Source organism: Aquila chrysaetos, chromosome 12 (genome assembly GCF_900496995.4).
Source record: "Aquila chrysaetos chrysaetos chromosome 12, bAquChr1.4, whole genome shotgun sequence".
NCBI lineage: Eukaryota > Metazoa > Chordata > Aves > Accipitriformes > Accipitridae > Aquila > Aquila chrysaetos.
Window position 1 is genome coordinate 3,373,843 of NC_044015.1, and position 20,601 is coordinate 3,394,443.

Consider the following 20,601-nt stretch of genomic DNA (forward strand, 5'->3'; position numbering starts at 1 on the left):
CATGATCCAAGCAATTGAAGATGCAGGGTGGAGAGTTGGGAATCCTGGGCTGTGTTCTTGGCTCTGCCATTAAGGCGCTGCATGACCTTGAGGAAGTCAGACATCTCATGCTTGCGAATACCAGCCTTGGCGCTGGAGGTCGGTACCTCACCCAGCACCCTGACTCCCTCTGATGACTTAGGGGGATGCAGCTGCTCTGATCCGAGTGCTCACAGCTCTGATCCCACGCTAGGACACACAGAGCTGCTTTTTGCAGGTGCTGGGCCTGCCTATGCTTGCCCTCTCTGGAGCTTAAAGCTTGCAAAACCTGGCCTTGCTGTTTGCCTTTCTATATGGGAGTCAGGCATTAATTAAACTGCTATTAAATGCCCTGAGGATGCAAGCTGGAGGCTTCTTGTTTTAAATGCAAAGCGTCTTACAGCTGGAGTATTTTGCTCTCTGAACATAGATGTGAGCATATTTGTTGCCCCCTTCTTGTCCCCGTGCCCAAATAATTGTCCTGACTATTGCAGTTGTGGTTTAGCTTCTGTTACGTACCCCGTTGAGTAACCCCTGGTGCAGCTTTTGAGGTTGGAGGGGCGGAAGGGGACGTAATGGAGGAAGTTGCACATCTCTGAAATTTCCTTGAGAGAGATCTGCAGACAAAAGTTGCTCCCCTTTCTCCCTACCTTCTTTAGAGCCGGGTGGGTGCCAGTGGATGGTAAGAAGCTTTATTTTGCAGGGTTTTTTTTCTTTTCAGTCTTTAAACTGCTTTTTCCTGTCCCAAAAGAGCAAGTGTTTCTTAAAATGTCTGCAATGCACTCTTAAAACGCTCTTGTCTAGAAGAGTTTACAAATCTGTCAGCTCCTTTGATCCTCCAAGCTTGCTTCTGAAGCTGTAGGATTATTTGATGCCATAAAAAGGGGTTGGTTTTCTTCTTTTGGGGATTGAGAACCCTGAGAGGTATTAACTGGGAAATCACCTACTGCAATCCTGAGCTTTTCAATATGTAAGAGGCTCGGTTGGGGATTGAAATACAAATTATGTGGGAGGCCCCCACCCAGCTGTCCTGCGGGAAAGGTAATGGGAGTATGAAGCATGGTGCAGCTGTGGGTTCATGGTATCTCTTTCAGATAGAGGATTTGCAGCTGTAGCATGAAGTTGAGTTAATTTCCTGAGTGAGCAGTAACGGCCGGAGGAAGCGGCGGGTGCTGTTAACGGGTGCCGGGGAAACCGGGCAAAAATGACTCTTCCTCAAGAATTGGGACTCAGCATGAGAGTGGCTTGGGAGGCGTTTCTCCCATGAAAACCCAACATGTGGGGCTTTATTTTTAGGCGGAGGATGTGGAGGGAGAACAGATGTTCCAGATGACTTATTTTTAAAACAAAACACTGCTTGAGCTACAAAATTAGCTCAGAAAAGCCACCGCTTGCCCTGAAAGATGCTCGAATGGAAAACTTTCTGGTATCTCCATTCCCAAAACACGTGGAATAAAGGTGCGACAACGGCTCTCGCTCTTGGAAAGCCACATCAGTGGAAAGTCTGTGTTCGGTGATTAGGGGTGTCTCAGGCGTTTGATCTCTCCTCTGCCGAGGCCCTGCCGTGTGCTGCATGGCTCTGCGGAGCAGCACCCCCAGAATAACTGAAGTTGCTCAGAAATACCAGGGTCCGTCAAAGGAGGCGTGGGGCGTGCGGCAGCGATGCGAGGAAGACAAATGGCTGCGGTGGAGGGGGGCTGGTGGTGGCAGGAGCTGGGCCGGGGCTGGGGGAGGGCTGCGCGTGTATGCTGGCAAAAAGAAAGGGTGTAAACTGATACTGGAAAATCCTCATGGAGGGATTCTGGTGAAGCACGTACGCATGGGCGTCCCGCCTTAGTGCTGGGACAGATGCGAGGCTTCAGTCATCAGCATGGAGCGGCGGCTCCTCCGCCTCCCCACCTCTGTAGAAAAACCTCTTATCTCTGGTTCCAGCTCGAGCCCCTTGCTCGGAGGCTGGTGCAGATTTCTGCTGGCTTTCAAGTGAAAACAGCTTCATCCTGGCCCAGCGGCTGTGGCTTTTGCTCCGCTGGGCTGTTCTGCTTTGCCTCGAGTCCCAAAGCTGCTCTGGGTTGGAGCCGGGAGGCTGAGTTGCAGCCAGCGAATGTGCAAACCTTGCTGTGGAGGGGTCCAGATATGTCCCTGCTTTCCCTGTTCATCCTTTTGTTTGGGGCTAGATCCTGCTGGGTGCGGAGTCGCCGAGCAGGGGTGGTTAGCTGTGCTCCTTATCGGTGGTGCAGGGAGAGCTGCTGCAGAGGGGGATGCTGCTGTGGGAAGGAGAGGAGAGGGATGGTCCGGTGGCAGAGAAAACCAGCAGGTTTTGCAAATAAAAAGAGTGGGAGAGGCCATAGGGAGCGTAGTGGGGCAGGGAGGGGGGAGAGCCAGCATCGTCCCTGCCGTTCTCGCTGCCCTTTGGTCTGCGTTTGCCTCCTTCTGCCGTCCGGGCTCTGCTCTCTCGCGAAGCTGCTTGTTCCTCTCCTAAAAAGGACAGTTAAATGCCACCCAAAGAACGGCTAAGACCTCCTAAAGCTCCTGTCAAAACAGCAGCGTTGCCACACAAAAGCTGATTGAGCTGAAGCAACCAATGTATGTCTCTTCCCTCTGGCTTGGCCGCTCTGTTTGCATTTCTCTGCCTCCCCTAATCCAGGCTTGGAAGGACTTGTCCTGCTCCCAGCCCGTGGCCCCAGCTGGTAGCCATGGGGCTCGGCCTGGGGACCCCTCTGACCCCACTCTCGCCGTTCCCCCCAGCTGGGTGCCATGGCCCTGCGGCTGGGGCTGCTGCTGGCCCTGTTGGGCTGCACCGCGGCACCGGATCCTGCCCTGGAGGAGGCCTGGGAAGGGTGGAAGAGCCTCCACGCCAAGGAGTACCCGGGGGTAGGTCCTGCAACCCCCGGACCTCCCAGCGCGTGCTGGGGCTGGCTTCGGGGTGGGGGTCTCACCCCAGAGCCACCCACGTGCACCCACCCCATCCCATGTCCCCATTCACCCCCCCGGGGGGGGGGACGACGACACGTTTCTGATCCTGCTGCCGTTCTGCCTCGTGGCAGGAGACCGAGGCTACCCGCCGGGAGGTCTGGGAGAAGAACCTACGGCGCATCCAGCAGCACAACCGGGAGGAGTCGCAGGGGCAGCACGCCTTCCGCCTGGCCATGAACCACTACGGGGACCTGGTACCTGCCGACGCGCCCGGCACCTTCCCCGGGGATCCCTCGGGGCACCCAGGGCTTGATCTGGGGACCGGGGACCTCTCGATGCCGCCAGGGCTTGATCCGGGGACCGGGTACCCCCAACCCGCTCTGTTGGGAGCTGCGGGTGCCCCTGGGGCTGGGCTGCTTCCCAGGGGGTCAACCAGCCGGTGGGGAGCTGCGGTGCTGCCGGCCGGGTGCTCGTGGCATCACCTGAGTTTTCCCTTGGTGACCTGCAGACGGACGAGGAGTTTGACCAGCTCCTGAACGGCTTCACCCCGGTGCGGCGGGAGAAGCCGGCACCACTCTTCCAAGTGTCGGCAGCCCTGAAGACCCCGGTGGAGGTGGACTGGCGGGCGAAGGGCTATGTGACGCCCGTAAAGAACCAGGTGGGCGCGGGGTGGGGGTCCGGCGAGGGCTGTGTGGTGGGTGCCAGGAGTCTGGGCAGCAGAAACAAGCAGCAGCACCCTCCCGAGCACCAAAAAACCTCTGGGCAACCCAGAGAAGCAGCTCCTGTAGTTTTGGCTGCTGCAGTTTTGCAGCTGAGGAGCTGGAGAGCAGCTCTGGCGGGTCACGGCATCCCTCTCCGGCAGGTTTTGGGGCGATGCCGTGACCCCCTTGCTGTCCCCATCTCACCCAGGGTCACTGCGGGTCGTGCTGGGCATTCAGTGCCACAGGGGCCTTGGAGGGGCTCGTCTTCAACCGGACCGGGAAGCTGACGGTGCTGAGCGAGCAGAACCTCATCGACTGCTCCCGAAAGCTGGGCAACAACGGCTGCCACGGCGGCTACATGACCCGCGCCTTCCAGTACGTGCACGACAATGGTGGCTTGAACTCGGAGCACGTCTATCCCTACACGGCCATGGTAAGGGAAGGCGGGCGGCCCTGGGGACACGGCAGAGCAGTGCCGGCGGGTCCCAGCCCCGGTGTCACTCTCTCTCCCTCCTCTCAGGACACCTCCAGCTGCCGATACAACCCCCAGGACAGGGCGGCCAACTGTTCTGCCATCTGGCTAGTGGCCCAGGGCAGCGAGGCGGCACTGGAGCAGGCGGTGGCGACCGTGGGCCCCGTGTCCGTGGCGGTGGACGCCAGCAGCTTCCACTTCCACTTCTACAAGTCGGGTACCGTCTCGCTCTTCATGGCATGGATGGGTAAACTGAGGCAGGGCTGCCTCATTGCAGGGGGTGGGCTGCTGAGCCCTTGTTGAGCCCCAAAGTTTTCCCGGGGCACCTAGCCCGGGGGAATAGGATCCACCACCCTGCTTTCATCCGGAGAAGAAGCGATCAGGTCCGGCCCCCGGCTCACCCCAGCTCTGCTCTTCCCAGGCATCTTCAGCAGCATGTTTTGCAGCCAGCAGGTGAACCACGGGATGCTGGCCGTGGGCTACGGCACGAGCCAGGAGCGTGGGCGCAACGTGAGCTACTGGATCTTAAAGAACAGGTAGGGGCTGAGGGCGTCCTCCCAAACCCGCTGCCCCTTTCACCCCCACGCACAGCCTGTCCCCCCCCCCGCCATGGAGCTGCATGGCAGGAGCATCCCTGTCCCCCAGGGTGCTCTGGCTCCCGTCCCCGTCTCGCTCGCCCTCCCCGAGCAGGTTCTCCGTGCGTGGGAACACGGATGTGCTCATTCTCCATCTCTTCCTGCAGCTGGTCGGAGGCGTGGGGTGAGCAGGGCTACATCCGTCTGCTGAAGGGTGCCGACAACCAGTGCGGGGTGGCCAACCAAGCCAGCTTCCCCGTGCTGTGAGCCAGGACATCCCTCCCTCCCCGGGTGTCTCTCCCTGCCCTGGCTGCAGATCCACGGCCGTTTCCTTCTGGAATAGGAGCTTTTGTTTGTGCGTGGTGAGAAGTAATTAAAAGTGGCGCGGCTAATCGCCCTGCACCTGCGAACGGTGGCCGGGCAGGGTTTGGTGGCTGAAGCAAGGCTGATGCAGCCGGTCCTTTTCCTGGTGGGAAAGGCAAAGCTCCTTCCACGCGATGCCCGGCTTTCTCTGCGCCTTTCCTCCCAGCCCGGCCATCTCTTTCCCCTCCTGTGGCCCCTTTTCCTTCCCGCTGAATCCCAAAGGCCACCAGCCAGGCCTGGATTTTCTGGCCGTGGCTGCGGTTCTGCCCGACCCGACGGGGGCCGAGCCAACGACGCTGACCCTGCACGCCCGGCTCTTTTAAAAATAGGTCTTTAACCCCATTAAACCTGCGTGACAAAGCAGAAAATGAACCTTTTCCCCCATCCTGCTTTTTATTTCCCCTCCCAGCCGCCCGGGTTCTGGATAATTTGGGGGATTTAGTGCCACGCACGCACAGCCCAGCAGCCTGGAGGGCGAGCGGGGGCCAGGCTGGGGTGCGAGGGGCTGCAGGGATGGGGGGGCACGGCCCGTGGCAGCCCGGTGGCAGCGTGGGCTTCCCAAAATATCCCACGGCTGCCCCATATCCCCCCGTGGGGAGCAACCACGCAGCAGAGCGTGGCCCCTGGGGCACCGGCCGGGGGGGAGACTGCTGTCTCCGTGTCTCCGTGTCCCTTTGTCCCACATCCCAGTGGCTCCTTGTCCCCCCCTGCCCCCACGGCTCCTTGTCCCGGCGGTCCCCGGTCCCCACGGTCTCTTGTCTCCAGCGCGGCCCCCAAAGGGTTAACCCGCCCGGCCTCCCTGCCCACACCCAAGATGGCCGCCGGGGCGCCCGCTGAGCGGCCGCGGCCCGTATTGACCCCTCCCGCCCGCCGTAGCCCAGGCTTCCTTTACAAGATGGCGGCGCCCAGCGGGAGGAGCGACCGGCGGCTGTGGGCCGCGCTGGTGCCCGCCGCCCTGCTGTGCCTGGCGGCCCGGGCAGCGGAGGAACCGAGCACGGCCGACTTCGACGTACGGCCCGGCGGGGAGGTTCACTCCTTCTCCCGGAGCCTGGTGAGAGGCGAGGCGGGAGAGGGTGAGGGTGAGGAGACGGTACGCGCCTCTCCCTGATTGGTTGAGGGGCACGTCGCTCTCGCTTCCCGCCACGGGGATTGGCCGCTAGCGAGGGAAGGCGGGACGTGCTGGTGGCTGGAGCGGGGGTGGGGGGAAGACGGGGGACAGGACCCAGCCTCTGACGGGGGCAGGGGAGGGGGTTCCCAGGGGGAAGGGGGTCCCCGAGGGGGGTCTTCAAAGGCAGGAGGCTCCCAGGGAGAAGGGGGGGTCCCCAAGGAGGGAAGGAGCCCCCAGGGAGAAGGGGGTTCCCAAGGAGAAGGGGGTTTCCCAAGGAAAATGGATCCCCAATGTGGGAGAGTCTGCATGGCGAGGAGGTCCCCAGGGAGGGAGGCTTGCCATGGGGAAGGGGATCCCCAAGGAGGGGGTTCCAAAGGGAGGAGATAACTCAAGGGGAAGGAGGGCTCGTCAGGGGGAAGGGGGTCTCGAAGAAAGAGGGTCCCCATGGGAAGGAGGCTCGCCAAGGGGAAGGGGCCCAATGGAGAAGGGGGCTGTGGGTCCCTTGGCCACCCCAGAACACGAGTCCTCACCCAAGCATCGTGGGGTCCTGCTGACCCCCACGGGGGATGAGGCCTGCGCGGTCCCTGGCTCTGTCTGCGCTCCACAGAGGTCTGGACTCGGACAGGGTGCATGCTCCTCCTCGGTCACCCCCGGGGTGAGACCACCGGGGGCTGCACCGTGCCGCTGCACCGGTAATTTTCTCAGGTATCCCCAGATCTCGCATCCTTGCCAAGAAGTGGCTGATGGTGAACAAAGAGAAGGCCCTGCTTGAGCAAGGCTGCTCATCGTTTTCTTCTCTTCTTCCAGGGGGATTACACCTGCACCTTCACATACTCAGCTCAGGGAGGAACGAACGAGGTGAGTTGGGCAAACATTCGAGTGTTTCCCTTACGCTCGGTCTCTACGGCTGTACCGAGTGTGAAGCTGTTCAGGACAATTTTGTTCGTGATGAGCTGATTCCAGGGACCAGGAGCTGTGAAGAAGGGTGGTTGCACCATTTCCAATGCTGTATGTTTGCAAAAGTAACTTGTTGGATTTGCTCCCTGAATGGAAGTGTCTTTTGTGTGTTGCAATGATGCTGTGGTTCGTGAGGCTGTGACATTTGAAAGGCTTAACAAATCTCTGGGCTGGATGTCTCTGGAGAACAGGGAGTGACATTTTCATATCCCAACTGGTAGGAAGGACCTTGTAGCAGTAACTCCTGTGTTCTTTAGGAGGCCTGAAGGTTTTTTGCAGCTTGTATTGCTGCTGCAGTAAGTGCTGTGCAGATACACAGCTTGCACTTTATTATCTGCTAGTGCTGTTAGAATTGGGTCCTTTTCTTTTAGCGTAAGGGGAAATGAGACTTTTAACTCATTTCTGTGACTGTACTAATGAAATTGTGGAGAGGAGAGGGCAAGCAGGCCTTGACCTTTGTGCAACACAAAGTAAAAGGGGGTGTCAGCAAGTGTTGTGTAGTTATGTTGTGCTATTTTAGAATGGTTGAAACTTGTCATGCCTGCAGCTGGGAGGGGAGGCGACTGGCCTCAGGGGTGAGCGGGAAGTGCGAAACTCTTACCCACGTTAACTGTTTGGACCTTTCCCCTCTGCAGCAATGGCAGATGAACATTGGAGTCAGTGAAGACAACCTGCTCTTCTCCTGCTCTGTCTGGAGGTGTGTTCTTTAACCCCAAATTCTCCACGGCAAAAGCAACAGTAAGACAGGTGGGATTTGGGCTAGGGACCCTGTCTCCCGGCTGGGTCTGCCTCTCTGCAGGGCTCTCCCGAGAGTCTGTGACTCTGGGTGGGCTCTTTAGCCAGGCGGTGGTTTGTAAATGCTGTGTTCCTCCCTCTTCGCCCTCCTCACTAGATGGAGCTACAAGAGAGCCAGAGGTGGCTGTAGAGGGAAGGAGCCATGAATCCTGAGCTCATCTGCACCTCCACCCTCTCTGCTGATGTCAAAGACTCTGCTTTCTTGTTTCAGGCCCCAAGGGAAGTCTTATCTCTTCTTTACCCAGTTTAAAGCTGAAGTGAAAGGAGCCAAGATAGAGTATGCCATGGCTTATGTAAGTCCCAGCTGATCACTTGGAAGCAGGCATGTGGGAGGCTGCTATAAAACATGAATTGGACATGGAAAACATTTATTAGAAGTCTGTGCAATAAAATGTACTCCGTCACATCCCTAATTAGAGAGTGGTGGCAGTGAGGAGAGTGGCTGCAGGTAGGCTCTCCTGCGCCATTTTATTTCTCCTCCCTCAACACCGTCGGTTTGCTGCTGGCTTTGCCAGCGTCGGTGACTCCAAAAGACATCATCCTGCCAGGGTGCACTGCACAAGGGGAATCTTGGTTTGTCTCAACAAATTGCATGTGACGAAGTAAATAAAACCTCTGCTGGTGCTTTTGTCTGGTTCATTCTTCCATTTCCCAGTCTTCAGTGGTGAGGCTTTCAGTCACCCGAAGGATACAAGTTTGTGCTTTCATGGGAAATGGAAAAATAGCCAGAGATTTTCCTTCAGATTTCCTTTGTGCACTTAATTCTTTCAGTTCACATTATTAAAACACGAATTCGTTCTTTTTCAAAATGTGCTGTTGTTTGCTTGTTTGCTTTAAATACAGTAGCTTCTTGGATTGCCTCAACTCCTTAAACCTTCTTCCTTCCCATTTCAGTCTCAAGCTGCAGTGGGTGGACAAAGCGACATCCCCTTAAAACAGGAAGAATTCGAAATCACCGAAACAACAGGTTTGTGACCGAGAGAACTATGTGAGAAGGGGCTGGTGTTGGAGACAAGCCTGGCTGTCTGCCAGGAGATGAGGATTTAAGCTTAATGCAGATAGGTGACAATGTATAGGAGGACAGCGCATGTTATGGAGCCAGGGGTACAGTGCTCTTGATCCATAGCTGGCAGCAGGATTTTGTGGGTCCTGTTCCGGTGTAAATGTTCAATTAGCTTGGGGGAAGAACGGGTTTATCACAACATGCCTGTCGCGTGCATGAGAAGGAAGTGCAATGCCCGACTTGCTGGCTTTATCGTCCTGGAAAGGAACCAGCAGGGCTGTTTTGTTCATGCCTTACCATCTGTTTATCCTATGCTTGTTTTCTCTCTTTCCAGTGTCTCACAGGGAAGGCAAGTTCCGTTTCGAACTGTCCAAACTCATGATTGTAGCAAAAACACCCCGTGACGAGCTGTGACCCTGAGGCCAGTGTTGGGCCGGGTGTTTTGGCCAGAAGAGCATAGCAGATAAAGAGGATTACTTGTTAACTGCGGGTTTTTTTGGTTGGCCAAACCTTTTATGTTTTCCATATTGAAATGTGCTAGGGTCCAACACAAATGGGGCTTGGAGGTGTTAAGACAGATGCATTCTGTCTTGTGTCAGAGTAACAATGTGCTTTGCAGCTGGAAACCTCCTCTGAGACTCCTGATCTGCAGCCAGCCATTCTGTCGCCCGCTTTCTGCTTGGTTGATCTGCTGAATATGGTAAAGCTCTCCTCGAACAGGGGCTCCTTATCTCCCTTGCTAGGAAGAGCAATGCAGAAAGATAAGTGGCTGGATTTAAACATGGTTTGCTGAACGAAAGTTGTTAACTCTGTAGTCTCTGGAGGGGAGACAGGATTTCTCTCTCTGCAAGCGTGACAAGAGGAAATAATTAAATTGGGTGGGAGGGGGAAGGAAGGGATAGAGTTGGCCAAAGCTATTTGACTCCTTGTTGAGCGCGGCTACCGAAGACCATCGCTGGCTTTGCTGGGGAGGATGTTCTGGACCTGCCCTAGTGCAGAGCGCGGGCTGGGATAACTTGACATGGGGAAGGCAGAGCTGCTTATTCTGACACAACCCAGGAATCAATCCAAGTAACACTTTCATGTCTCAGTACAACTGCAGGACTATTTTCTACGTACAGAAGTGATTTTTTTCTTATCTAGAGTAATTACAGTGAGGGAATGTGGAATTCCTTTCCTGTGTAAATACAACACAAATAAAGAAATAAAGCATAACGCTCTGGCCTCAGTTTGCTCTGCTCTGTGACTCCTGCCTTCTCCAACTGGATGCCCAGCGAGTGGTGCAACCTTCAGCGTTTGCTTGGCCAGGAGGAGCCGAGATGTCACACGGGAGTTTGGAGGCTGCAGAGGGTTTATGGGGGTTCTGCCCCCCCAAGAGGAGTCCCAGCATGTGAGAACAAGGCTCCGGCTGTAAGTTTGCATAACCCAGCACTGTCATGACGAGTGCTTTTGATGCCCGGTAATGGTTGTGGTTGTTGGTAGCTGCTTTGCCCATTTTGGGGGGGGGGATTCCTGTTTTTTTGGCAGTCTGGGTGTGCTCTGCACTGGGGTTTTTACAAGCTCTGTTTTCCAGGCTGTTCCTAAATGCGTCTTTCTCTGCTGTGCGGCTCCTTCTGGATGTGCAGATCACCTGCAGGGCCCAGGAATGTCCCCAGTGTGCTCCTACCTGAGCTCCAAGCTGCATTTAGGGCGCCGATGTTGCAGGTCTCTGACCTTTCTCCCTGTTTAACCAGTCGCTTGGAGGGAACCAGACCAAAGGGAGTTGAAGGGACTCATTTCCCAGACATGGACAGCCAGAGTTGGGATGGGAAACCCAGGCCCTAAGATGGCTCTTCTAGCAGGGAGTGTGCTCTCCAGGGCTTCCCTGGGACAAAAAGGCAAGAGTTGGGGAACAAGGTGGGTGTTTGCACATGGGGTGTGGGGGAGAAGTTTCAGATTAGACACCCGCATGCGAAGGAAAACTGGTGCCGGGCATTTGGTGGGTTAAGTGTGGTCCTGGGATGTACAAAACCCTGGGGACAAAGGGAACAGCCGTGAGTCGGGGCTCATCTGAGCAGAGATGTTTCATGCAATTAAGGAGCATCTTGCAGCTGATGCCAACACGCACCTCGAGAACAGAACAGCAAAGAGTTTCTGGCTGTCAGCGCAGCAGCCGCTGCCACCGCATCCATCAGCGCCGTTCCGCTTTGCCTGCTCGCCGCATCTGCCGATAACTCCACCGAGCTGTTTCCAGCTCTGGCTCCTCTTCAGCACATACCTGACAGCTGCCGTGAGCCCGGGGGGGGAGACGGGAACGTCTGTTCTCAAATGCCGCGCGCCAAAGGCCGACTTCACCCTGTCCTCCCCGAGGGACCAACACCAAGGTGGATCTTGGCCGCATTCTCCTCCGCGCGCACCTGTAAATGTGCTTTACCCCCTACCCCGAGCCGCATCGCGCAATTAAATTAGCTGCGATAGCTGGAGCTGGGCCTATGAAACGACAGAGATAGGGGCTTTATTTCCTTTATTTAATCTTTAAGGCTGAAAGTTATCAGTGCCTCAAGCCAGCGGTGGAAAGGGAGCAGCAAATGGGAGCCTTGGAGCCGCTTTCTGCCCACGAGCGTTGGCAGCCTCCCGTGCCTGGAGACATTCCATGGAACAGGAGGCACAAGAAGGTCGCGGAGATAAGGCCAGCTGAGATTGTGTGGTGTCTTGTATGCTAAAAGGGCAATTTTCGGTGTTCAAAGGCGAGATCAGCGTGTTGGAAGCGGGCCACGGCTGGTGCATCCATGCTCTGAGAGCACAACGCTTTTACAACACGCCTGTATTGAATTCTGCAAAGTTGCCCGTTGCTTTCTGCTATCAGGGTTGTGCTTTTTCAGCTCCCGCTGTGCGGTGAGGGGACGCACAGGAGCACGTGTGGGTGTCTGCATGGGAGCAAGATTTGCTCCCCCCCCCCCGGGACCCCAGACCTTTACTATCGGTTTCTGCTGGGTTTTGCACCACGTTTCCTCCCACCAGTTCAGTGCTGGCTGTGCAAAACGAGGAGCTGCTGCACCATGGAGCAGGGGCAGCCTGGCCGGCAGCGATGCCGGGGGACGGAGAGTAAAAACCCCAGGTCGCAGAGAGCAATCGCCATTTAAAAGACAAAACCGACTGCCCCTGGCACTCGTTTTATCGCTGTCAACCACCTTTGTAACAACCGCATGGAGCACCCAGGCCAAACAGGTGAGTTTATTTAAATAACTCATCAGGGCTACAGAGTTTGCTAAAAAATAACAACCAGAACTCAGTCGAGGACACGTAAAACGTATGAAATCCTAGGGAGAGCTTTGGACAACCACCGAGGAAGGTGTCAGAGCCATCACAGTGGTACCGTCGCGGGGGGCTGGCGGGGGGAGTTGGGTCTTGGATGAAGGGGTGTACCTGGGACGCAGGGACGGAGCAGGTCCCTCCAGCTCCCTCCCTGCCCCGAGGGACAGCCACTCGCCCAGGCGAGGTGGGATCCTTCTGGTCTCAAGGAGACCAGAAGGTCTCCTTCTTGTCTTATAGGAGGCCAAAACCTAGCCTGCAAGGTGCAGAAGCACCTTCTCACCCTGGGCAGCACAAGTCTGGACCATGATTTGCTCCCACCACGTCATGGAGCTGCTGAAAGACAACCATGGGGCTCCACAACCCTCCGGTAATAAGGTCTCACAACCGTTCATCCAAGCAACTGCCCGCTCGCTCAGAGACACCTTAGAGGTGTTAGGCACCGCGAGTCTTTGGTTTGGTTTTCCCCGAGGAGGGTTATGATAGAGTTCAAGGTGAGAAGTCCAGTTCCTTGGACTCTGAGCTAAGAGCACTTGGTGGGCAAAGGAAATCAAACTATACAGCAGGAGCCCAGAAGCCCAGGATCACCTGGAAAGGACTCAGCCGAGCACAGGGAGGGGTTTGCAGACCCTGGGCAAGGGTTAGACAAAGTCAAGAGGTTCAGTCTTTTGTAGAAATGAGGAAAAAATGAGTTAGCGCTACAGAGGAGAGGACGTCAAGCCTGGTGATGGTCAAAACAGACATACGTCCCGTCTTCGGTCTCACAGGAGGCAGAGTCTGGCAATCGCTGCCAATGGCCCATCTTGGCCAACTTCATATGTTGTCCTCTTCCAGCATCTTGTTAACCCCTTCGCAGATCCTCTTCAGGTGGGTGCGGTAGGGCTCGGACGGCCCATAGAGAGCCGAGAGGAACTCATAGTCCGCAAAGTGATTGAAGACGTGGTTGATGCGGGAGTGGGATTTGGCCGTCAGGTGGCCGTTGACAGCCTCGTGCAGCAGGTCCCGGCACTCCGTCAGCACACCCGACATGACCCTGCGGTCAAAGGTGAAGTCTATCTGGTGGAAGCTGACAGCTGTCATGGCCAAGGTATGCACCTTCTTGCGAAAACGCTCCATCACCACCAGCTCCTCAGGGTTGAACTGCCCGTTGCGGTAGAGCACGCCCAACTTCATAACTATCTTGATGAGATTTTTGATGATCTTCTGGGCCTCTTTGCGGTTGTGGGTGTACTCCTTGGTGGCCCGGTAGAGCTCATCCAAGATCTCGCTGCTGGTGTCATCAATGAAGACGTTGGCTATGGTCTTGGTAGCCATCTTGCTCAAGAGCTTCTTCTGGGCCTGCAGGGCCAGGTTCTTGGTGCTGAAGGTGTCCATCTCTGCAGGGGAAGAGGCACACACAGAGTTCAGCTCATGCCCCGGATCAGTCCCCATCCCCTCTCCTCCCCACGCAGCCTTTTGGGAGGAGAAAGAGCATCTCCGGCCAACGGCAAGACCAAGAGGAGCTCCTGGGTGCCAGGGCAGGCAAGAGCTGAGCTCACGCCCCAGATTTTGTTGGTGGGATGAGTTACAGGGTGTTCCCACCTTCCTTCCCCCGAACTCTGGGGAGAAGCTACAGCGCAACGGGCAGCGTCGGAGGCGAGCGAGGTCTCCCTACCCGAGCATCGCCTGCGACCCTCCAACCCCATCTCCCCCCTGCGACCGGCGCCGCCCTCCTCCCTGTGCAGGAAGGACTCTTGCCCCATCATTTTAACATTTTTTTTTTCTTCCTTAAAACCTGACTCATTTCCTGCAGGGTGAGCTGGGGACAATCCAGGTGATGACTGAGTCACCCACTGCAGGCAGCACAGCCACGTGCTGGCGTACAGCCCGGCGCCCGCTGAGGCCAGAGCGGCACAGCCGGTTTGCAGCACCCACTAACGTGTGTTGAAGCCCTTTTTCCCTAACGCTGCCTGCCCCGGTACGCCCACGCCGTCAGAGCTCGGACTCGTTCTGCCGCCGTCTCGGCTTCCTCCAGAGCTGGCACGAGCATCGCAGAGAGGTGAATAATTCGGCAAGCCAGAAACCTCACCCCTTGCTCACCTTACAGCCCGACTCCCTGCACCCCGGCGGGACAAAATCAATCATCTCTGGCAGATTACCAGCTTTAAAAAACTGCTGTGAAATAAAACGCCACCGACCCTGGAGATGCATCTTGCCCCGGGAAATCGCAGAGCTGCAAATCATGGGGAGGCGAGAACAGCATGATAACAACCGGCTCCCGCGCCAGGATGGATGGGCAGAGACGGGGGCTGCTTATACAAGAGCTTGCACGTGGCACGGTCAGCCTGGTAAAGCGAGAGCAGGGAAGGGATGGGATCACGCTATAAATACATCACTAGGGAGGGGAGAAGAGCTATTTAAGCAAAAAGATGCTGCTGGTGTGAGAATGGATGGGGATAAATCGGCCGTGGATATGGAGAGGAGAGGAGAGACTCTTGTCCGCAGCCCCGTCGGTTGTTCTAGCGCAGAACCGAGTCTGTCCCCAGCGCGGGCAGCCCGGCGGACCCCCCTGGCCGAGCCGCCACCCAGTCCCAGACCCCTCTGGGAATCCTCGATCCAGCTCCTACCACCACGGAGCACACTCCGGGCTCTCAGGAGCAAACCCCGGCTTCCCACGGGGTTTGGATACCCTGCTGCGGCCAGGGCTCTGCCTCACTGCAGCCGGTCGTGCACGGGTGACGGTGCACGGGTGACGGTGCAAGCTGAGCCCCGGCTTCCCTGGCATCATCCATCCAGACGCCGGCACCCTGAGCCCGAGGGCGGCCGAGGCTCTGCGAGGGCGTGAATTAAGCGAGCGGTAACGGAGCTGCCGTCACCCGGCGCCGCACGAGCCGCTGCATGCAGCTTTATTTACAGCCCTTAGGAAAAACACAGAGGTTTGTAAGTATTTCCTTCGATGTGAAAACATTGATTTTTGCCAGCATGAGCTTCGAGCTGAGGCTCTCGCGCTTAATAAGATAGAAATGACAAAGCAGAGGCTGCTCTCGCAGAGCTGTCGGCAGCTCCCAGGCGGGTCGGGCTCATTTAACGCCGACAGCCGCGTGCGCAAGATGCTGCCGGAGCCGAGCCCGGAGGGACGGGCAAGATGGGCAGAGGCAACATGGTTCCATCTTCTCTCCCTTGGCTGTAAGGGGGACTCGCTCTGCCCGCGGCGGGCAGCCTCTTTTGGAAGGAGCGGAGCTTTGCCGTGGCGTGGCACCCTGGAAGCCCCCTCCCTTGCATCCCGCGGCGGTTGTGGGGTGCTCTGGGCTCCCTGCCGGGAGCGGTGCCCGGATAAATAGGAATTCCCACGCCCGAGCTCTTCGTTGGGCGACCGCAGCCATAAAGCAAGTGCAAACTCCACCTACGGAGCCCATAAAAAATAGGAAGCGCCGGCTCTTGTGAGCTGTCCCACGCGCCCACGGCTCCCAATTAGCGACTGTAATAACAGATCAACCCTCCGCTCCCGGCACTGAATAACACCTGGCTGCCCCGCAGCCCTCTCCTGCCGGGGACCGGGGAGATGAGCATCGCTCGTGAGGGGAAACTGAGGCACGAAGCAGTGGCGGGGTGGGGCGGGGTCTTTCCCGGACCCAAAAAATGCGACCTACTCCTTCTCCAGCGCCCATGGGCTGTTTTGCAGGTCGCTCGCTGCAAATCCCAAGGAAACCCAAGCTCACCTCCCGGTACGTTCGCTCCCGCTCAGCACCGGGCCGGTTAACCCGGCACCCTCCGCACCACGCTCTGTCCCACCAGGACCTGCTGACTCAGCACCAACTGGGAGATTTCACTGGAACGAGCCGTTTTCCTGCTGGGAAGGGCCCCGCGACCCCATTGTTCATGGAGGGGCTGCTATCGGCACACGGAAGAGGCAAGCCTTGCCCCGACGAGCAAACTCGAGACCGAAATAAACCACCCCATTTCCTTCCTGTCGCTGAAGTTTCCAGCCCTGCTCAGGGCTTGCTTCCCCCCCCCTCCACCTCCTTCTTCTTTTTAATGAAAACGCCCTCAAAAAACAGCTTCATCTACCGAAAAAAAGCAGTCGGGCGTTGCTTTCACCGAGTCCCTCCCTGCTCCGGAAGAGCACGGCGGGGTTGTGGTCCCAACGGTGGCTTTGGGGACAGTCACAGCCCTTTTTCGAGGGGTTCGCCACCCATTTTGCAGGTTTCGGGGTGGGGTTTGCAGCCCTGAGCGGTGGTGTGAGGGCTCGGTTGAAGGCTGGGACATCCAGATGTCCCACACGAGGCGGGGATGCGGTGACGCAGCTAAAGTCCCTGCCCTGGGGACGGACACGTGCCAGCGCCGGGGCACAGCAGCATCCCAGCCGCGCTGTCGCAGGGCAGGGGAGCCGAGGGCCAAATCCAGCACTGGCAGAGGACAGGCAGCCCTGCCGGCACCTCCGCCGGCAGGTTTGGTGTTCTCCCCTGCCGGGCCGGCACCCACGAGCATCTCATCCAACACCCGGCTGCAACCTCAGCCCCCATCCAAGGGGGACCCCCACGAAACATCTCCTACACCATAGCGGGCGCAAGCGAGAGCAGAGTCCGGCCCTCTCGTTAAAAAGCATCAATTAAAGCTCCTGTCTGGGGTGCGGGGGGGGGAGCAGAACACGAGACCTTGTCATCCTGCCAGCACCTGGGGCCGGTGGCACCGGCACGTGCCGTGGCAGAGCCGCCGCGTGAGCGCCGGCTGGCAGCTCATTTATGGCAGAGGGGCCAAATCCAGCAGCGACGCCATCCCAGGGTTATTTCTACCTTTCCCAAAGATCCCTCTCCCCTGACCGGGTACGCACCAGCGGCTCCATGTGCTCGTCCCCCCCCGTCCCCAAGCCCTCCCCAGCTCCCTCGGCAGCGGGCTGAATATTTCATACGGGAAAGCAAAAGCACTTAAATAATTTATGGGGCAGCGCGGAGCAAGCGTGCGGCGCGAGGGGAGGGCTCTGCGAAGCTCCAGCTGAGAGCAGAAGCACCTCTGCCTCCTCTTCCTCCTCGCCAGGGCCACATTAACTTGTAGCTGTCTTGCTACAAGTTTCCTCTGACACAGAAGCATCGTCTCCCCAGTTGGGGTAAACATTTAATGGTGGAGATCTCCCTGGTTTTCCCTCTATCCCATGTGCCGTTTCCTCCCGCTGGTCCGGAAAACGCCCCTGCTCTGCACCCCAGCATCCCCAGTCTCCCCAAATCCTCGGCCAAATGCCGGGGGGGTAGATGGGATCCCGCTGCTCCGCTCTCCGTCCCCCGGCATCGCCTTCCACCAGCTCCCCATGCCTCCAACCCCTATTAATTAATTAAACCCTGCTGCCGCGCTGGATTACAGGAGACGGGTCGGAGCGCCGGCGCGGCACAGGGATGTAACCGGAGAGCCCGACCGCCGTCACCAGCCCGTCCCCCAACCATCCGTGACCCCTCCAGCTTCCAGACCCCATTTTACCAGCGTTGGGGTGGCAGAGGAGGAGGAGGAGGAGGAGGAAGGACGCACGCCGCCTTTTGCAATAGCCGTCCCTCGCACGTTGCCATGGGTGCAAACAGCACCGGGAGCCGCCAGGTCCGGCGCGTGTGTGCCGAGCGGGGTGAGGCCAGAGAGGAAGCCACTGAGTAAACACCTCGCCGGAGGAAAAACTCATTTCTTGGCAAGGATGGCAAAAATCGCGGCCAGCACGGCTCCGGGAATGGGATGCTGCGGGGAACACTGGCATCGCCTTGGCCGGGCACCGCGTGGTGCATCTTGCTCCGCTCGCTCTTGGCGCTCGTGCCAGCGGTGCTGCCAAGCGCTCGGCCATGTCCCCATCATTGTCCCCACCACCTCTGGCACTGGGATCTGGACTCCCCTAGCCCATAATCTCCTTCCCGCAGGTGCCCGCGCCGCGACTGCAGCCTCGGCGTGGGCACCTGCGGGAAGGAGTAGAAGCTTTTTGGTTTCTCCTTTGCACCAAATCCGGTATGCACCGATGCCTGGGAACGCCGATCTGCCCCGGCAACTCCAACGTGTCTGTGCAAGGACGATCCGAGGGGGCTCCGGCGATGCCAACCCCAGGCGTAGGTGGTGAATCCCGCCGGCGCTTCCCGTTTGCCGGCACCGCGTGGGAATGGGATCCTGGCACACGGAGGGGTGCCGACCATGGGTGGTCCGGCACGGTGATGGGGGGGGTGATACCCCCAATGCAATCCCGGGGTGCTGCCTGGTGCTGATTCAGGATGGGGGAGCTGATCTGGTGCCATATCAAGGAATCCCCCCGGGATTACCGTGCCCCGGGGGGGAGGCAGCTGCAGCACGGAGAGGAGGAGGAGAAGGAGGAAGGGGGGGTTATTTTGGAGCATCTGTCTCGCCTTCCATTTCCTCCTTTTCTTTATCGAGCTGCCATCAAGCCGCTCTCTCTGGCAGCAACTTCCTTTCTCCTTCGCTCGGAGCAGACGGAGGCTCAGGAGACTCGTGGGGAAGTGGAAAACAGAGACAGGGAGGTGGGGGGGAACCGAGGCCAAACCGCCGTCCGTCTGTCCGTCTGTCCCGTGGCGGGGGCCTTGGTACATCACATGCTTCCTGCCCGGGGATCGGCGAGGACAAAGCCGCTCCAGGAGGGGAGAAAAGCTCCGTGGGACAATTCGGATCCGGTGCTGGGCTTGGGGTTGGCAAAGAATATTTATGGCCCAAATGCTTCCCCGCTCCGGAGCTGATAAAGCTTCGGCTGGTGGGAGTTGGGAAATTTTACACCCAACTCTGTTGCTCCCGGTAGGATCTGGCCTCGCCAAAGGGATTCGTCTCTCCGGGAATGGAGGAATTTCATCCTTTAGAGCCCAGGGGACGGGCAGCGGCCGGGTGAGGAGGAAGGACGGGGCGATGCACGAAGCCAAGTGCTGCCATGGGGCACCCGTCCCTGCCCTCGCACGTGGGCTCCGGAGACGTCCCCATGGCGGGGGGCTCCGGCGCCTTCTCCAAGCTCCCGTTAGCCACTGCCCGCCGGACCCCGTGGCTTTTCAAGCCCACCCCCCGCCCTCGGATTTCCCACCGGTTTTGGGGGGAGATCGCCCTTTCCCTGTGTTTTACCCGCCTGGGGAAACTGAGGCACGGCCAGGCGCTCCCGGGAACAGCCCCGTGCTCTGCCCACCCAGCAGCTCCCGCCCCTCGGGGGTCCCCAAACTCTCGCTCCCCCCCAACACCCCGGGGGTCCCGTGGGCCGGCTGGAGCCGCCGGTTCCCGGTGACACCGGGGGGGGGGGGGGGGGGGGGTGAGGAGCGGGGGAGCACGGCCGATGCCCTGCGGGGGGCTGCGCTCGCCCCCCGGGAGGAGAAGCTTCGCCTCGCTGCCGGTCCCGGAGTGAGAAGCACGAACCGGGCCGGTACCGAGCACCCCCGCCCCCACGGACCGGGGGAACCGGGGGGGGGGGGGGGGGGGGAGGACGAACCGGGAGGACCGGGGGGAAAGGGGCGGGGGGGGGGGTCCGATCCCGGCAGCGCTGCACCGGCGGGCAGCAGAGCCCGGCCGGCCCTTACCTGCTGCCTACCTCGGGGGAGCGCGGCGCCGGGACCGGGGCTGCTCCGGTGCCCCCGGTGGGACGGGGCGGAACGGGACAGGACGAAACGGGACGGGACGGGGCGGGGCGGGGCCGGGCGAAGGGGGTTTCGCTTCCCCAGTCGCCTCTCCCCTGCCCAGGCTCGGTGATGCCCCCGGTGCCCGGTACCCGGCGGGTCCGGGCCTCCCGCCCGCGGCTGCTGCGAAGTCCCGAGCGGGGCCGGGCGCGGCGGCGGCGGGGGCGGGACCCACGGACGTTGTCAGCCAATGGCGACGCGGGGCTTGCTACGAAGCAGCCAATGGGAGCGCGCGGTAGGAGGTTTTTTCCCCCCCCCCCCCCCTCCCCGAGGGTGGGAGCGGGACGGGGTGGCCCCGCCGGTCCCGGCGTGCGTGGGTCGGTCCCGTTAGCGCGGCGTGGATCAGACACGGCGGTACCGGGCACGGGGCCTTCCCTCGGGTGTGTACGGAGCCGCGTGGGTGGTGGGGACGCGGGTGGGCGCAAAGGGTCGCGCGTGGGGGAGAGGGTCACGCGTGGAAACGGCGTGGGACGCTGGCCGGGTGCCGGGGGAGCTTTTGGGATAGAACACGGGAGGGCGCTGGTAGACCGGGCTGAGCGTGGGCTGCACCGCGGGGCGGCGGAGGTCCTTGCAAAGTCCCCCCCTCGCCCACACGTGGGGGTCCTCGGGTGTGCCACGGGGATACAACACCCGTGGGAAAGGGGAGGGGGGCGTGGGGGGCCGCGGGGCGCCTGTGCCGGTGCCAACAGCCCCGTACCGGGCCCTTTTCCGCCCCGTTCCCACCCTTCACCGGGAGCAGCATGCCGGGGTGTGCAGGCGGCTGCTGCGTGGGGGGCTCTGGGGGGGGGGGAGATGGGGCTGCCC

At 59.2% G+C, this 20,601-nt stretch overlaps 3 protein-coding genes across 14 annotated transcripts; 2 read left to right on the top strand and 1 right to left on the bottom strand.

Annotated features, from left to right (window-relative positions):
* Nucleotides 1-25: 25 nt before the first annotated feature.
* Nucleotides 26-5,118, top strand: LOC115349310 (procathepsin L-like). Of its 6 annotated transcripts, XM_030033404.2 has the most exons (8): nt 26-700; nt 2,764-2,889; nt 3,063-3,185; nt 3,440-3,589; nt 3,841-4,065; nt 4,153-4,321; nt 4,526-4,640; nt 4,847-5,029. In XM_030033404.2, exons 1-8 carry the CDS (start codon nt 698-700, stop codon nt 4,944-4,946), a joined length of 1,011 nt encoding a protein of 336 aa, XP_029889264.1. In that variant the 5' UTR covers nt 26-697; the 3' UTR covers nt 4,947-5,029. The 6 variants fall into 6 exon arrangements, with proteins under 6 accessions (XP_029889264.1, XP_040983546.1, XP_040983547.1 ...); XM_041127612.1 differs by having other exon boundaries at nt 3,841-4,321; nt 4,847-5,118; XM_041127613.1 differs by having other exon boundaries at nt 2,663-2,889; nt 3,841-4,321.
* Nucleotides 4,977-10,120, top strand: MYDGF (myeloid derived growth factor). 2 transcript variants are annotated; one of them, XM_041127619.1, is made up of 7 exons: nt 4,977-5,041; nt 5,919-6,093; nt 6,958-7,008; nt 7,743-7,804; nt 8,114-8,195; nt 8,797-8,869; nt 9,240-10,120. In XM_041127619.1, exons 2-7 carry the CDS (start codon nt 5,938-5,940, stop codon nt 9,317-9,319), a joined length of 504 nt encoding a protein of 167 aa, XP_040983553.1. In that variant the 5' UTR covers nt 4,977-5,041; nt 5,919-5,937; the 3' UTR covers nt 9,320-10,120. The 2 variants fall into 2 exon arrangements, with proteins under 2 accessions (XP_040983553.1, XP_029889295.2); XM_030033435.2 differs by lacking the exon at nt 4,977-5,041 and having other exon boundaries at nt 5,351-6,093.
* Nucleotides 10,121-12,091: 1,971 nt separating this feature from the next.
* TNFAIP8L1 (TNF alpha induced protein 8 like 1) lies at nt 12,092-19,948 on the bottom strand. 6 transcript variants are annotated; one of them, XM_030033418.2, is made up of 2 exons: nt 19,713-19,948; nt 12,092-13,572 (listed from the first exon to the last, which is right to left on the bottom strand). In XM_030033418.2, the coding sequence occupies exon 2, from the start codon at nt 13,568-13,570 to the stop codon at nt 13,010-13,012; it is 561 nt and encodes a 186-aa protein (XP_029889278.1). In that variant the 5' UTR covers nt 13,571-13,572; nt 19,713-19,948; the 3' UTR covers nt 12,092-13,009. The 6 variants fall into 6 exon arrangements, with proteins under 6 accessions (XP_029889278.1, XP_029889277.1, XP_029889276.1 ...); XM_030033417.2 differs by having other exon boundaries at nt 19,702-19,948; XM_030033416.2 differs by lacking the exon at nt 19,713-19,948 and adding an exon at nt 17,645-19,191.
* Nucleotides 19,949-20,601: the final 653 nt, after the last annotated feature.